General features: G+C 36.8%; 1 protein-coding gene and 1 pseudogene across 2 annotated transcripts in view; one reads left to right on the top strand and one right to left on the bottom strand.

The window, feature by feature from the left end:
* The window catches only part of ABCB7 (ATP binding cassette subfamily B member 7), a 136,472-nt gene that overhangs the window by 19,728 nt on the left and 98,232 nt on the right, over window positions 1–18,512 (bottom strand). Inside the window, exons 10-12 of the mRNA XM_084869567.1 lie at window positions 18,190–18,353; window positions 17,904–18,033; window positions 11,601–11,772 (exon numbers count right to left, since the gene is read on the bottom strand). Of these exons, the coding sequence (XP_084725693.1) occupies window positions 11,601–11,772; window positions 17,904–18,033; window positions 18,190–18,353 (466 nt within the window). The remainder of the gene's footprint in view (window positions 1–11,600; window positions 11,773–17,903; window positions 18,034–18,189; window positions 18,354–18,512) is intronic.
* On the top strand, window positions 60–809 carry LOC311615463 (small ribosomal subunit protein bS18m-like; annotated as a pseudogene). Its single transcript has 2 exons — window positions 60–337; window positions 557–809. The product of its transcript is annotated as a small ribosomal subunit protein bS18m-like (transcript).

Raw genomic sequence — 18,512 nt, 5'->3', positions numbered from 1 at the left:
TACATGTAATATATCTTTCAACAATAAAGATTTTTTTTTTAAATAAATAAGAAGCCAGAAGGGACTCGTGCGGATGGCTTCGGAGGAGGAAAGGAAGAGAGGGCCACGGGACCATGGCTTCTGTGATTGCTGTTTGCAGTGGGCCGGGGAGGAGGAAGGTTGCGAGCTTCCTAACGGCGGCTGTCAGCTGTCGAGAAGTTGTTCACAGTATAAACAGGTAACCAGCAATGAGGACCTGCCTGTTCCAATAGAAAATCCTTATAAGGAGCCTCTGAAAAAGTGTGTCTTGTGTGGAAAACGTGTAGATTATAAGAATGTACAGCTTTTGCCGAAACCGGTTTGGCTCAGTGGTAGAGCTTCGGTCTGCGGACTGAAAGGTCCCAGATTCGATTCCGGTCAGGGGCATGTACCTTGGTTGCGGGCACATCCCCAGTAGGGGGTGTGCAAGAGGCAGCTGGTTGATGTTTCTCTCTCATCGACGTTTCTAGCTCTCTATCTCTCTCCTTTCCTCTCTGTAAAATATCAATAAAATATATTTTAAAAAAGAAATGTACAGCTTTTGTCCCAGTTTATTTCTCCATTTACTGGATGCATTCATGGAAGGCACATAACAGGTCTTTGAGGGAAGAAACAAAAGGAAATCACAAAAGCTATTAAGAGAGCACAAATAATGGAATTTATGCCAGTTACATACAAGGATCCTGCATACCTCAAAGACCCTAAAATTTGTAACATCAAATATCAGGAGTAAATTATATAAAGTTATTATCAATAAACTTATTTTAAAATATAAATAAATAAATAAGAAACATGCATGGGAGTAGGGGTGGGGTGGGGATTGGTAAGGTATGTACACATATAATACCTTAATAAAAAAATGAGCAAAATAGCCGGGACCGGTTTGCTCAGTGGATAGAGCGTCGGCCTGCGGACTGAAAGGTCCCAGGTTCGATTCCGGGCAAGGGCATGTACCTTGGTTGCGGGCACATCCCCGGTGGGGGGTGTGCAAGAGGCAGCTGATTGATGATTCTCTCTCATCGATGTTTCTAACTCTCTATCCCTCTCTCTTCCTCTCTGTGAAAAATCAATAAAATATATTTTTAAAAAAATGAGCAAAATAAATAAGAAAAAGGGAAAAATTTAAATAGATTAATGAAAACAAACAAAAACGCTGGGGTAGCTATATTTATATCTGACAAAATAGACTTCCAAATAAAGACCAGATAAAACACAAAGAAAGTAATTTCATAATATGAAAAGGATGGATCCAACAAGAGGATATAACCCTGATAAACCTATATGTATCCAAAATAGGAACATGTAAGTTTAAAAAAAGTGGATTTAAAAGGACAGATGGACAGCAATAGAGTCATAGTAGGGGACTTGAACATGCCACTGTCTTCTATGGATAGATCTTTCATAAATAATAACCAGGAAACAGCAACTTTAAATGACACATTACGTCAAATGGATTTAATTGGTATTTATAGAATGTTTAATTACAGAACAAAGCAGCAGAATATACATTCTTCTCAAGTGCACATGGGACATTCTCAAAGACAGACTACATGTTAGGACACAAAAGAACATTTAAATCACATTCAGTATGTTCTCCGACCGCAACAGCATAAAACTAGAAATTAGCCACACACACACACACAAAAACCCTCAAAAAAAATTAAAACACACTGAGGCTAAATATCATGTTATTAAACAATGAATAAGTTACCAATGAGATTAAGGAAGAAAAACAATTACCCAGATACAATGAAAATGAACACACATCCCAAAAATCTAAGGGACACAGGGAAAGAAGTCTTGAGAGTAAAGGTCAAAGCATTACAGGCTTAACTTGAGAAGAAAGATTTCAAGTACAAAATCTAATCCTACAAATAAAAGAATTATAAAATGAACAACAGGAAAAAGCCCACTGTAAGTAGTGGAAATGAAATAATAAACATCTGAGCAGAAATAAATGACATAGACATTAAAATAAAAATATCAACAAAACCAAGAGCTGGTTCTCTGAAAAAAAAAAAATTGATGAACCTTTAACGAGATTAATCAAGAATGAAAGATAGAGGACCCACATAAATAAAACCAGAAATGAAAGAGGCGCTGTTACAACTGACATCACAGAAATACAAAGGATTGTAAGAAAGTATTATGAACAACTATACGCTGACAAATTGGACAACCTAGGTAAGGGAAAGGGACAAATTCCTAGAAACATACAATCTTCCAAAACTGAAATAAGGAAGATGCAGAACCAAAAGCAACTAGTGAAATCAAGGCAGTAATAAAAACAAGAAATAAAACAAACAAAACTGCACCCCCCCCAAAAAAACCTGCCAGCAAACAAAAGTCCTGCACCAGATGGCTTCACAGAGGAGTTTTACCAAACATTCAAAGAACTACCTATCCTCCTCAAACTATTACAAAAAAATCCAAAAGGAGGGAAAACTACCAAGCTCTTTTTACAATGCCAGCATAATTCTAATTCTGAAATCAGATAAAGACACTACAAAGGGCCCAGCTGACATGGCTCAGTGGTTGAGCATCCACCTATGAACCAGGAGGTCATGGTTCGATTCCTGGTCAGGGCACATGCAGGGGTTGCAGTCTCAATACCTGGTGTGGGGCATACAGGAGGCAACTGATCACTGATTCTCTCTCATCACTGTCATCACTGATGTCTCTCTCTCTCTCTCTCTCTCATCAATAAAAATATATATATATATTTAAATATATTTCATTGATTTTTTACAGAGAGAAAGAGAAAGGGATAGAGTTAGAAAGATCGATGAGAGAGAATCACTGATCAGCTGCCTTTTGCACACCCCTACTGGGGATGTGCCCGCAACCAAGGTACATGCTCTTGACCAGAATCGAACCCGGGACCTTTCAGTCCGCAGGCTGATGCTCTATCCACTGAGCCAATCCGGTTTCGGCTAAAAATATATTTTTGAAAAATAAAGAAAATCATAGTCCAGTATCCCTGATGAATACAGATGCAAAAATCCTTAATAAAATATTAGGAAATCGTATCCAGCAGTACATTAAAAAGATCACACACCATGACCAAATGGGACTTATTCTGGTGATGCAAGGCTGTTACAATATTCACAAATCAATCAATGTGATGCATCACATAAATAAAAAAAAGATCAGTCACATGATCATATCAATAGTAGCAGAAAAAGCACTCAATGAAACCCAGCATCCATTTATGATAAAAACTCTCAGCAAAGTGGGAATAAAGTATTCATACTTCCACATAATAAAGGCCATTTATGACAAACCTACAGCTGATATCATATTCAATGGTCAAAAGCTAAAAGTGTTTCCCTTAAAATCACAGGGGAAAACTTTCACTACTCTTATTCAACACTAGAGGCCTGGTGCACGAAATTCGTGCAGGGGCGGGGGTGTTTCTCAGCACAGCCTGCACTGTCTCCAATCTGAGACTCCTTGAGGGATGTCCGACTGCTGGTTTAGGCCTGATCCTTCTCACAATCCGGGACTGCTGACTCCTAACCACTCGCCTGCCTGCCTGATTGCCCATAACCATTCTGCATGACAGCCTGATAAGCCCCTGACTGCTTCCCTGCTGGTCCAATACCTCCAACTGCCCTCCCCTGCTGGCCTGATTGCCCCAACTGACTTCCCCTGCAGGACTAAGGGGACTGAGGCGACTGACGCTGTATGAAGCTGGATTCTGTTGGGACTGGATGAGGTGAGGCTGAGGGGACTGGGGGACTCTGGCTGGATAAAGTAGAGCTGAGGGGCTTGGGGAAGTGAGGCTGGATGAGGCAGGGCTGATGGGACTGGGCGCTGACATCTTGTGGTTGTGGGTGCCGCCATCTTGTGAGGGTGTGATGGTCAATTAGCATATTCCCTCTTTATTAGATAGGATGGAACTGGGAGTTCTAGCCAAAGCAATCAGAAAAGAAGAAATAAAAGGCATCCAGATTGGAAAGGAGGAAAAAACTGTCATTATTCACAGATGACATGATACTGTATATTAAAAACCCTAAAGACTCCTCCAAATAACTAGCTCTAATAAATGAATTCGGCAAAACAGCAGGATACAAAAGCAATGGCATTTTTATATACCAATAATGAGCTCCCAGAAAGAGAAACTGAGAAAAAAAAAATCCCATTTACTATTGTAACAAAAAAATAAGGTATGTAGAAATAAATTTAATTAAGGATGTAAAAGACATATACTCAAAAAATTATAGGACACTAGAAATAAATTGAGGGAGATACAAATAAGTGGAAGCATAGACCCTGTTCTTGTATTGAAAGAATTAACATTAAAATGTTCTTACTATCCAAAGCAATCTATAGATTCAATGCAATTAAAATACCAACAGCATATTTCACATATCTAGAAAAAATAATCCAAAAATGTATATGGAATTAAAAAAAGATCCCAAATAGCTACAGCAATCTTTACAAACAAGAGCAAAGTTGGAGGTATCATAATGCTGGATATCAAACTATACTACAAGGCCATTATAATCAAAAGAGTCTGGACATGCATAAAAATAGGCATATAGACAAAAGAAACAGAATGGAGAGCCCAGAAACTAACCTATGTCTCTACGGACAATTAATATTTGACAAAGGAGGCAAAGTCATTCTCCTCAATAAATGGTGCTGGGAAAATTGGAAAGTTACATGCAAAAAAATGACAGTAGACCACTAACTTACACTATACACAACAATAAACTCAAAGTGTATTAAGACTTCAATGTCATTTGTGAAACAATAAAAATCCTATAAGAAAATATAGGCAGCAAAATCTCAGACATCTCTCATAGCAAGATGTTTACAGATATATCTCCTAACACAAAGTAAACTAAGAAAATAAACAAATAGGACTACATCAAAATAAAAAGCTTCTGAACTGGAAAAGAAAACATCAACAAATTGAAAAGAGAACCCACTATATGAGAGAACACATTTGCCAATGATATGTCTGATAAGGGATTAATTTCCAAAATATATAAAGAACTCATATAACTCAACACCAGGAAGACACACAAATCCAATTAAGAAATGGGCATAGGACCTGAATAGATACTTCTCCAGAAGACATACAAATGGAAAAAAATGCTCAATGTCATTAAACATTAGAGAGATGCAAATTAAACCACAAATATACATCATCTCACACTTATCAGAATAGCTACTATCAATAAATCAACAAACAGCAAGTGCTGAGGAGGATGTATAGAAAAGGGAACCCTAGTGTACTATTGGTAGGGAATGCAGAATGTTGCAGCCACTGAGGAAAAGTTTATAGTGTTTCCTCAAAAAATTAAAAGTGGAGCTACCTTATGACCCAGTAATCCCACTTCTGGGAAGATATCCTAAGAATTCTGAAACGCCAATCAGAAATAATACATGCACCCCTATCATTGCAGTAATATTTAAAATAGCCAAGATCTGGAAACAGCCCAAGCGCCCATCAATAGAAGAATGGATAAAAAAAAAAAGCTGTGGAATATTTACACAATGAAATACTATGCAGCTGTCTCATCAAAAGATATCTTACCCTTTGAGATAGCGTGGAGGAACCTGAAGATTATTATGCTAAGTGTAATTAGCCAGTCAGAGAAAAAGACAAATATCATATGATCTCACTTATATATGAAATCTAATGAACAAACTAAACTGACAAACAAAATAGAATCAGAGACATGGACATATAATATAAACTGACAGATGAGAGGGGAGGTGGGTGGTGCAGATGGGATGACAGAAGGTGAAGAGAATGGGCAAAGAACATATATGACCTGATCATGGACACAGACAACAATGTGGTGAGGTCCAGAGGGAGAAGAGGGCAAGGTCTGGGTAGTGGTGGAGAAAGGAGGAGACAATAGGGAACATCTGTAATAATATCAACAATTTTTTAAAATATATTTTATTGATTTTTTACAGAGAGGGAGAGAGAAAGAGAGCTAGAAACGTCGATGAGAGAGAAACATCAACCAGTTGCCTCTTGCACACCCCCTACCGGGGATGTGCCCGCAACCAAGGTACATGCCCTTGACCGGAATCAAACCAGGGACCTTTCAGTCTGCAGACCGACGTTCTACCACTGAGCCAAACCGGTTTCGGCAATATCAACAATTTTTAAAAAGTTCCTCCAACCAGCAAAAATTATGACTTGCTGAAGGCTTAAATGATCATTAGAATTTTTTAGCAATAAAATATTTTTAAATTTATATATATTATTTTAAGACATATTTTGTTATATACTTAATTGACTATAATACAATGTAATCTTAACTCTTATATGCACTGGAAAACCAAAAAATTTGTGATGTGCTTTATTGTGATATTTCATTTTATTGTGGTACTCTGTAGTCAAACCAAAAAAGGTGGTGCTTTACTTAATATGCCCCTTTTGGCTTCTTTTCTTGTCTGTTATCTAGTAATTTATTAATATATGAAAAAATATTTTTCAGTTTCAGAAAGCTCTTCAGGAAACAAATTCCACCGTTTTATTTTCTGGTACACCAAGTATATTTGTTCTGCAATTTATTTTCTTCAACCTATAAAAGGACTCCTTGTATCTAAAATTAATTCCTAAGAATATATTTATACTATCTGCATTCTTCCCCATTTCATAAGATCAAAATGTCCCTAACAAAGCAGACACCATGACAGAACTATCTGCTAATCCACCTAGTAATTCAGCAACAGAAAGCTCCTAAAAGAAGCAGACACTCAGAGGAAGGATTCGTTTTGTCATTTTTAAAATTTGAGATTTTTAATTAAATTCATTGGGGTGACAGTGGTTAATAAAATTATATAGGTTTCAAGTGTACAATTCTTTAATACGTACATCAACTGTATATTGTATTGTGTATTCACCAACCAAAGTTTTTGATGTGCCTCCCAAATTTCAAATCAAAACCAACCCAGTTCCAATTTTATTGAATATAATTTTAGAACTTGAAGAAGAGCATTTGTTTATCTCTACCAGAATTGAGCACAGATGCCTATTAATACACTGATCATTCTGAGATGTCTGGTTGTAAGGCTATGGGTATCAGGTAAAAATAACATTTCTTTAGCCATTCCTATTCTCAAAGATATGCTGAGAGGGGAAACAAATGATTGGAAAATGCAATGTAGCATAGTCATCTGAGTCAAAGTCATAAGTTGAGGAAGGTAGCCCATATTATATGACAAATTGTGAATTTCCAGTCAGCCAAATGGACAAATAATCTGAGGGTGAGCTAGTTAATTGGAAATTACTCCTATTAAAAGCAATGGTAAAGTATAAAAGTGAACTGGAATGATACAGGCACCTTATACTACTAATTAATGAGCAAATAACTATTACAAACCAACTAAATGTGAAAAAAATCTTTAACATTTTCTAAACCTAGATCAAAACTTTCTAACAGAATATAAATTCCTTGAGAAGATTGGCTTATGCTTCAACTTTTTAACTCTCAAATCATTTAGCATAGTAGATTGCAGGTAGTACAGGTATACCGGTTAATGATGAGGATTTTTAATAAAAAAAAAAAAATATGATAATTTCAAGAGAAACATTATTCAAAATAATGTCTATCGCTAGCTACACATTTCCCCATCTTTCAGGTAATTTGTGGATACCGTCCCAAAAGAACTTTTCTTGTTTTGAGGCAAACCATTCAGAGATCCAATTTTTTCGTATGTTTTGAAGTGCTGTTCAGAAAGTACATGTGCCATCAATTAGAACAAGTGGTAATCTGAAGGAGCAAGGTCTGGTGAATACAGCGAATGGGTTAATACTTCCCAGGCAAGATCTTTTAACGTGTCTTTAACTGGTTTTGAAGTTTGTGATGGTGTGTCATCATGAAACAAAATTACTTTGTCATGTCTTCTGGAACATTCTGGTTGTTTCACAATCAAAGCATGGTTCAAATTGATTATTTGTTGTCCGTAGTGATCAGTATTAATGGTTTCACCTGGTTTTAGAAGTTCATAATACACCACACCTTCCTGATCCTACCAAACACAGAGCATTGTCTTCTTTCCGAAGCGATTTGGCCTTGCAGTTAATGTTTATGGTTGACCTGGATCAACCCATGCTTTTGTGCATTTGAGATTCTCAAAATAAATCCACTTTTCATCACCAGTCACAGTTCGATGCAAAAAAGACTTTCTTTCATGCCACTGAAGCAACATTTTATTAATGACTTTTCGGTTTTCCATTTGTTTTTCCTTCAGTTGATGTGGCACCCATTTTCCTTCCTTAAAATCTTTCCCATTGCTTGTAAATTATCAGAAATTATTTGCTGAACAACATTTAATCTTTCTGCAAGTTGTTTCTGAGTTTGACATGCATCTTCATCTAATAATGCTTTTAATTGTTGGTCTTTAAACTTTTTTTGTTGACCTGGACGTTGTCTTTCACATTGAAATAGTAACTTTTAAAGCATTTAAACCAGTGTTCACAAGTATCTTGAGATGGAGCATGTTCACCATAAGCTTCCCAAAGTATTCAGCAGCACTTTTCTTCAAAATAATAAATTATAACTTCCTGTAAATGCTCTTTTTGGCACAAAATTTGACATTTTTAAGTGTAAAAATATCTATGATGTTAACACCTCCAGCAAATTTGACATATGATGCTTTGAAGCTTGTTGTCAATACAACAAAATAGCATACATATCAAATTGCATATGTATCTATTGAAAAAAATCCTCATTATTAACCAGTACACCTGGTATATACGTTTATAGATATATGCATCTGTATCTCTACATCATGTATATACTAGAAGCCTAGTGCACAACATTTGTGTACTTGGAGGGACGGAGATGAGAGGGGCCCTCTGCCCGGCCTGCACCCTTTTACAGTCCAGGAGCCCTCGTGGAGCGGGCCTAAGTTGGCAGTTGGACATCCTTAGCGCTGTTGCAGAGGCAGGAGAGGCTCTGCCACTGCCAATGCACTCACCAACTGTCAGCCCAGCTTGTGGCTGAGTGGCACACCTCCTATGGGTGTGCACTGACCACCTGGGGGCAACTCCTACATTGAGCGTCTGCTCCCTGGTGGTCAGTGCACATCATAGCCACAAGTCATTCCACTGTTCGGTTGATTTGCAGAGTACCCTTTTATTTTTATAAGATATGTTTATAGATATATGCACCTGTATCTATATACTAGAGGCCTGGTGCACGAAATTTGTGCATGGGGGAAAAGGGGAGGCTTGTCCCTCAGCCCAGCCTGCACCCCCTCAAGGGATATCCAACTGCGCATTTAGGCCCAATCCCACTGGGCCTAAACTGGCAGTCGGACATCCCTCTCACAATCCAGAAGGCTGGCTCCCAACTTCCTGATTGCCCCTAACCGCTTCTGCCTGCCAGCCTGATCACCCCTAACCACTCCCATGCCAGCCTGATTGATGTCTAACTGCTCCCCTGCCAGCCTGTTTGCCCTCAACTTTTCTACTCTGCTGGGCTGATCACCCCTAACTGCCCTCCCCTGCAGGGTTGATCACCTTCAACTGCCCTCCTTTGCAGGCCTGGTTCCTCCCAGCTGCCCTCCCCTGCTGGCCATCTTGTGTCCACATAGGGGCAGGATCTTTGACCACATGGGCGAAGCCATCTTGTGTGTTGGAGTGATGGTCAATTTGCATATTACTCTTTTATTAAATAGGATAGAGGCCTAGGGCACAGGTGGGAGCCAGCTGGTTTGCCCTGAAGGGTGTCCTGGATCAGAGTGGGGGTTCCCTTGGGGCGTGGGGCAGACTGAGCGAGGGTCCTATGGTGGTTTGCAGGCCGGCCACGCACCCCAGCTACCCAAGCAGAGGCCCTGGTATCTGGGATATATTTACTTTGTATAATTGAAACTTTGTAACCTGGAGCTGAGCGAAGCCAAGCCTCCTGCTCACCCTGTGGCAGCAGCTGTTTCTGTTTGGATTTGTTTACCTTCTATAATTGAAACTTTATAGCCTTGAGTGGCGGCTTAGGCTGGCAAGGGCAGGGGAAAGCTTGGGCTTTCTCTGTTGCCGGGGAAACGCCTCCCTCCTGCTCTCTGTGGCTGTAGCCATCTTGGTTAGGTTTATTTGCATATTCGCTCTGATTGACTGGTGGGCATGGCTTGTGGAGCGGAGTAATGGTTAATTTGCATATTACTCTTTTATTAGGTAGGATTATGTATATACTAGAAGCCCAGTGCACAAATTCGTGCATGGGTAGGGTCCCTAGGCCTGGCGGGTGATCAGGTTCCCTGCCTACCTGCCTCGCTTTTCTTTCCCTCACCACCCGCGGGCTGCCACAACGTGGTTCCCCCTATACCCCTATATCCCCACCTCCTCCTTCCCTTGCTTCCTAATCAATGTCATGAACAAATGAAGCCAGTTTGTAATAAAGAGAAATGGGAATATATTAAAATTCATGCATACTATTCTTTATTCTCCTTTTGCCTTACTCCTATCCCTAATCTATAAATTTCCTCCTTAAACTAAATTAGAATGAAGAATAAAAGTAAAGGATTCAGTATATGAGTTACATTAATACTTGCAGGCATTAGATATTACTGTATTCTGGAATTCAAATAATTTGGGGCAAAGAAACATATTTATGGACCCTCCAAAAATTTAGTCATTTTAGGATAATTATTATTAAACCTTATCAATCTCATAATTAAACACTTAAATAGAAATGTAGATGCCGAAACCGGTTTGGCTCAATGGATAGGGCGTCGGCTTGGGGACTGAAAGGTCCCGGGTTCGATTCCAGTCAAGGTCATGTACCTTGGTTGCGGGCATATCCCCAGTAGGGAGTGTGCAAGTGGCAGCTGATTGATGACTCTCTCTCATCGATGTTTCTAACTATCTCTCTCCCTTCCTCTCTGTACAAAATCAATAAAATATATTTAAAAAAAAAAAAAAGAAATGTAGAAGCCCCATTGAATCAACAAGGACATGTAAATGAAGATTGTTGTAAGGAACATATGGTGTCACCTGGGTACTAGACTTATCAGGGTGATTATTTAATAATGTATATGAAAGTCTAACCACTATGTTATACATATGAAACAAATACATATTGCATGTCAACTGTAATTGAAAAGTAATTTATAAAAAAAGTATAACAGTTAAGTATATCCTGTACAAGGAAGTCTAAAGTATTCAAAACATTACATAATAATAGAGGAAATTATGATGAGATACACTAATAACTATGAAATTACTTCTTTCTACTCTTACTACTTTCTAAGGAGAATAATGAACCTGGCTTTCCTTTAATATTAAGAATATGGGTAACAAGTTATCACTGATTTGAGCATATATCCATAACTTACTATTAAGCACTTAATGTGTTTGTAGCTGCAAAAGGAAAAAAGACTTGTATGATTTGAGAACACTTACTTCTGATCTATTAGATTGTTTACAGTGATGGATAGGAGGCTTGGGGACCTTGTCTAAAGCACTTGGATAAGCACTAGGTTTGAATACTACTACTGTATTTTCTAGAAAACAGCTATGACAAATTAAAGTTTGAAGGGAGTATCCAAGGATGGTGGTGGTCTCTGTGTCTGTGGGAAGAGGGTGAAGGGGTGATCTAAACTCTGATTACCTGAAAGCTTGAGTCCTCGTTCCCCTACTTGGGTGTCATATCCATGTGGCATTCGAAGAATTGCATCATGCAGTCCAGCTAATTTTGCCACTGCATACACATCCTCAGGTGAAGCACTGATGTTTCCATATAACAGGTTGTAGTAAATGGTATTATGGAAGAGGACAGCATCCTGGAGCAGACACACAGACACAAATACTTATGTTCATCATAAAGATTATTAAAATAACAGTAAAGACATAAAGGCTTAAAGAGTAAAGCATGATAACCCTCCAAATCACATCCCCCCATCCCTGCAATTCTACTTCCCTTCCAAGAGATCACTATTAACAATTTGCTGTGTATTATTGCTTATTTTTTTCAATCCATTTATAGGCCTAAACATACACTTTTTTTTTTCAACACAAATGGTGACATATTTTATGTATTATTTTGTAAATTGGTTTTTTCACTTAACACATCCTGGAGATTGTATATATCAGTAATAGAAATCTACAATACTTCATTCTTTGTAACAGTTGTATAAGGGTATATCACAGTTTATGTATACACTTCCTATTGATGGACATTAATGTAATTTCTAAATTGTTACTACAAAGAATGTTGAAATATAATTTTATATATGACTTTGTGCACCCATGTATTTCTTTCTGTAAGGATTCCTATAAGTAGACTGAGTTGAAAGGTAATCATATGTTTATCCATTGATACCGTGTTTCCCCGAAAATAAAACATCCTCCGAAAATAAGACCTACTTACAGGTTTCCTTCTGAGTGAAATAAAAGGCATCCCCCCAAAAATAAGGCCCCCCCTAGGCTCTATCTCAGAATGAAAATTAATGACTACATTGAAAATAGAATGGAGAGAAATCAGCGTGGAAACTCTGTCGAACCTAAACTGCAAGAAGTTGTGACTTGGGTGAAGAATTCATGGGAGAAAATCACTGACAGTTGCATTGCAAATGCACCACGAGCAGGCTACCTTGACAAGAAGTACTCATTTAAAGACAGTGCTATTGCTAAGCATGAGAGATTTGGTCCACTGATTCTGAAAGAAATGGAGTCACAAGAAATTCACCAGGAAATTCAGGAATTGGATTGTTATGATGATGTTCCAGAAGATGATGACATGATTGTCATTGAATAAATGAGTAAATTCTTGATACTGTAGGATTCACAGTTTGTCTGGTTTGTGATGACAACTACCGTACTACTGTACCGTATACAGGTAATAAATTTCCTTTATTTTCATTGAACAATAATGAGTGCCATATTCTTCTTCATGGAAAAATAAGACATCCCCTGAAAATAAGACCTAGCGCATCTTTGGGAGCAAAGATTAATATAAGACACTGTCTTATTTTCGGGGACACAGGGTAGTAATGCCCGACAGTCTTAAAATGCTGACAAGCATACATTCCAACCAATAGTGTATGAGGGTGCCAAGTCTCCATATGCTCAGAAATCCTATTTAGATATTAGTAAGTTTTTTGTTTTTTGTTTTTTTAAATATATTTTATTGATTTTTTTACAGAAAGGAAGGGAGAGGGAAAAAAGCTAGAAACATCGATGAGAGAGAAACATCGACCAGCTGCCTCCTGCACATCCCCCACCGGGGATGTGCCAGCAACCAATGTATATGCCCTTGACCAGAATCGAACCTGGGACCTTTCAGTCCACAGACGGATGCTCTATCCACTGAGCCAAACCGATTTCGGCAATATAAGTAAGTTTTAGTTGATGCTACTTTAGGAGTAAAATGTGCTTTTGGTTTAAATTAGCATTTCCCAGATTAATAGTGAGGTAGAATATGTCTTTGCAAAAACATGTTTCTCAAAGCTTTTAAATTGAACTTAAAACAAAGAAAACAAAAAAATATGGACGTTCACTGCAAACATTTATTTGTTATTTCAATTTATTCTGACATAGCAAACTAAACCTAATTTAAGACTCACACTTCTCTTTAAGACTCCAAATGATTGGAAGGCGATAGTTAGTGTGATGAAGTAAAATGACTCCATTAGTTCAAATTAACAAGGATACTCAATTAAAACTTCTGTAACATCATAATCAGAATTTTAGATATTATTTAAATATTTTAACCATTTATATTCCTACTACTAATGTAAAATATTTTATTAAGTTGGACATTAAACCAAATAAGCTTAAAGTTCTATAAAGACAAAATATTTATTTTTAGATACTTTATATTCAGAAAAAAGTTGACAAATGCTAACTGGAAACTTTGAAAATACAAAAAATAAAAATGAATTAAATAATCTATAATCCATAACTACTATTATCCAAAATGTTTCTCCTATCTTTTTTCTCTACTGACATGTATTCATTTAATATTTAAAAATTGGGGATTTTGCCGAAACTGGTTTGGCTCAATGGATAGAGCGTTGGCTTGGGGACTGAAAGGTCCCGGGTTTGATTCTGGTCAAGGGCATGTACCTTGGTTGCGGGCATATCCCCAGTAGGGGGTGTGCAAGAGGCAGCTGATTGATGACTCTCTCTCATCGATGTTTCTAGCTCTCTAGCTCTCTCCCTTCTTCTCTGTACAAAATCAATAAAATATATATATATTTTTAAATAAATTAAAAAACATTAAAATTGGGGATTTTATGTTTTGTTTTGGTATCCTCTTTTTCAACAAACTTTGTATCTGAGTATTTTGCCAACACTCAATATTCTTTAAAAACTTGGTATTTACAAATGGCTGTATGACATTTGATACCATGATAATTTAACCATCTACTTATTATTAGACATTTATATTGTTTCTAACTTCTGCTATTATAAATACTGCTGTAATGAGTATCTTTGCATATAAAAATCTGTTCGTATTTGTTCATTTCCTTACTAAAACTTTCTAGGGGCTAAATTATTGGAATAAAGGGTGTATTGTTTAGGCTCTTCATACATATTGCCAATTTGCTCATCAGGAAAGCTGTATACTTTCACCAGCAAAACAAGAGACTGGCCATTTAATTCACAGCCCTGACCAAGCTGGAGGCCATGAATTTTAAAATCCTTGACAATCTAGTTGTTAAGTAAAAAATGGCATTCCATGGTTGATTTAATTTATATTGCTAAGGCCTCCAATGAGGAGGAATATCTCCTCTTTCCTTTATTGACCACATATATTAATCCTTAACCTGTTAACTGAGCTGAACGTATAAATACTGGTATGTCAAACGTAAACAATATCGGGTACGGGTAGGACATATGAATATGTCTTTGAAATATATATATGTTGCGCCCTGAAACGGGCAGGATGTATATTTCCGAACAACAAAGGTATTAGTCATCCATACATGTCTCGACATGAATTTAAGACACGGAGGGAATCAGTATTAATTTTGCTATTGAGAGTGGTGGACGTGTTCTGGGTGAGCAGTGACAGGTACGTACTTACACTTACCTACCTATTTTCGTATTATATATTATTTACTTATATTTTTTATATCTCCAACCTTTATATAATAGAAAAACATATAAAATTGATCCAATCATCAATAATTTGTCAGAAAAGTTTAAAAGTTTTTATGTATGTGAACGAGAAATATGCGTAGATGAATCTCTTTTATTATGGAAAGGGAATTTATCTTGGAAACAATATATATATCTACAAAAAGAGCTAGATTTGGAATGAAGTTATTTTGAATGAAAGCCAATCTGGATACGTACAAAATATAATTTTATACACAGGCAAGGACACAAATTATGGTTCGAACTACCCACAAGAAAAACAATCAACAAGAATTGTTTTGGAGTTAACATATGAATTACTGAATAAAGGGTATAGGATTTACTTAGATAATTTCTATATGTCAATTCATTTGGCTGAACTCTTGTGTCAAAACAATACAGGCATTGTTGGAACAATGAGGATAAACAGAGTCAGAATCCCCAGTGAAATAAAAAAAAAAATACAGAAAAATGAACATATAGTAAGAATCAAAGACAAACTTATTGTTTTAAAATCGAAGGATAAAAAAGACGTATTGATGCTCAATTCTATTCATAATGACGAAAAGACAATGATTGAAAAGAGAGGAAGAAGGCAAGAAAAACCGAATGTTGTCCTGGATTATAACATGAATATGGGCGGCGTAGATTTGGGAGATGGAGTTATGGTGGCCTACACGGCTGCCCGTAATGGGGGGGGGGAAATTTTATAAAAAAAATTTTCTACGATTAATTGATATGTGCTGCTTCAATGCATATTTTATATACAAAAAGATAAAGGTCATTTGGATCGATTACACTTTTTGATAGAGTGTGTAGAGAAATTGGTAGATAACAACATAGTGAAAACCCACCCAAGCAGCTCTACATCTAAACCATCACGCTTAGTTGAAAGGCATTTTCCAGAACAAATGAAAAGCGATATAGGAAAAACTAAATCCAGGAAATGCCGAGTTTGCTACAAAAAAGGTGTTAGGAAAGAAACTACATACTGGTGTCCGGATTGTAAAGTAGCACTATGTATCAACAATTGTTTTAAAATATATCACACGGAAGTTGAGTTTTGAATTTTTACATCTATATTTCAATTTTTTAAACTCAATATTTCTATTTTATTTGTGTGCTTTTGTTTATTGTTCTGTAATTGTTAATTTTTTTATATTTTTATTGTGTATAAAAAATATTAAAAAATAAAAAATATATATTTTTTGTAATCTTTATAAATGTTTGTAAAATTTATAATTTTTTAATTCGATGTTTCCATTTTTTGTTGGTATTCTTTTCTATTTGTTTGTAATTCTGTATTTTCCTTTGTGCTTTATATATAAATAAACGAAAAAATATATATTTCATTTATTTTAATTAAGTATAAATAAAAAAACTAATAATATAAAATTACATCCACTGGGCGTGACGTATTGACACGTCCTAGTGAAAGAGTATGTGCCCATTGTACGTTGCGTAATTAAAAAGGGAACTCCCCGGTTAACAGGTTAATGAACAAAATGTTTTATTTTCCAAGAGAATGACTGGAATCTAGTTATACATAGTTATATGGATGAGGACAATGAGCCCTAAGTAGGCAGAGCCCATAATTCAGTTTATTTGACATACAGTTTAGGTCAGTGTTTTCCAACATATAGTTTATGAATATCTGTATCAGAATGACCTAGGTCAGTGGTCGGCAAACTCATTATTCAACAGAGCAAAATATCAACAGTACAATGATTGAAATTTCTTTTGAGAGCCAAATTTTTTAAGTTTAAACTTCTTCTAATGCCACTTCTTCAAAAAGAGCCATACTCAAGGGGCCAAGAGCCGTATGTGGCTCACGAGCCGCATTTTGCTGACCACAGACCTAGGTTTCTGTGGTCAGGTTTCTCAGCGCCATATTGCATTAAATGAGAACCAAGGTTTGTGAGAGAGAGTGCTGGCATTTCAATAATCTCCCTAGGTGATGCATACACACTAACATTTGGGATTCTCAGTGAAAGGGAGGACAAAGCAGAATGGAATGTGTTAGATCACTTGGGGACCTTTTACAAGTTACACATCCCTGTCTGATTCCTTTTCTACAGTTCTCCCAGAGAATCTGATTCTGACTTTAGGCTGCAACTTATTCCCAGGTCTCTATTGGCTTTCAGCATAAGAAAAATTCACGTCCTAGAAAAGCTATCTCCTTCTTGTCTTCTAGACTCTTACTTTGGCTTTACTTGTCCCTTCCACCCCTCCACCCCTTCACCGCAAAGTCATTCAGCAAATACTTGTCAAATGCTTACTATGGGTCAGGAACTGTGCTTGTACTGAAGGGACAGTGGTGAACATGGCATACAAACTTGACCTTGGCAGCCAAAGTGCTTTGTAATTTCTATAAATTTACTATATCTAAAACTATTAAAAATTGCAATAATAGTTTTCACTTACTGAACAACTGCATAATGAACGTTGTACTTGGTGCTTTACACATGTTATCTCTATAATTCTATCCTATAAGAAAAATAGTATCTTGTTTTATAGATGCGGAAACTGAGGGCCAAAACCACAGAATTTATAAGGGTTAGAACTGGAGTTAGAATCAGGTTCTGTTTGATACCAGTGTTGGCTCTTTCCTCTATATTACTCTGTCTTTCTAAGGCTTAAAAAAAAAATCCTTCCATCATGCAGACATTCCACTCACTTTTTTTCAGTCTTTTTGGTAACAGAGTTTGACCTACAGGGCTTAATGTTTCCTAATTAGAACATATTGACTCTTGGATTCAAATTATTCTGGTAAAAGAGCCACCAACCCAGTAAATCTTCCCCCAAGTATTTTCTTCTTTCATTTAAATACCTGAGGCACTACGCCCACTGCTCTCCGAAGGCTTTCCAGACTCACATCTTGTATATTTTGACCAGCAAGGTAAATGTTACCCTGTTGAGGCTCATAGAAGCGAAACAACAGCCTCACTATTGTGGATTTCCTGAAATTGGATATAAGGAAAAGTTATTTAGCTCCTAATGACATTAGGGAACCCGTGTTTTACAACAGTATTCATTCTATTTTGATAAAGCAAAACTATTACATTGGGAATCATTAATTAATGATGCAGAATTTTATAAATAACTAAATTACCCACCCTGACCCACTACCTCCTACAATGGCCACTTTCTTTCCTGCAGGGACTTCAAAAGATACTCCACTAAGAACTTTCTGCCCCTCAATGTATTCAAAATGCACATTCTCAAAGGCCACCGAAGCTGTCTGTGGTGTGATCTGAAGGGGACATGCCATCACTTTGTCCTAGTAGAGAAGAGACAAAAAAAGCCAGTTTACATACTTCCTAGAGTACAACTATGCAGATAATTTTCTAATTCACAAAGATAAAAAGGAAAATAATGGGAAGAAGGTAGTTTATAAGTACAGTTAGACCTGTATTTGTAAAAGTGAAACCTGCTTTTC

The sequence above is a fragment of the Pipistrellus hanaki genome, assembly GCF_964339955.1.
Source record: "Pipistrellus hanaki genome assembly, chromosome: X".
Classification (NCBI taxonomy): domain Eukaryota; kingdom Metazoa; phylum Chordata; class Mammalia; order Chiroptera; family Vespertilionidae; genus Pipistrellus; species Pipistrellus hanaki.
This window is presented reverse-complemented; position numbering and strand designations above follow the sequence as displayed.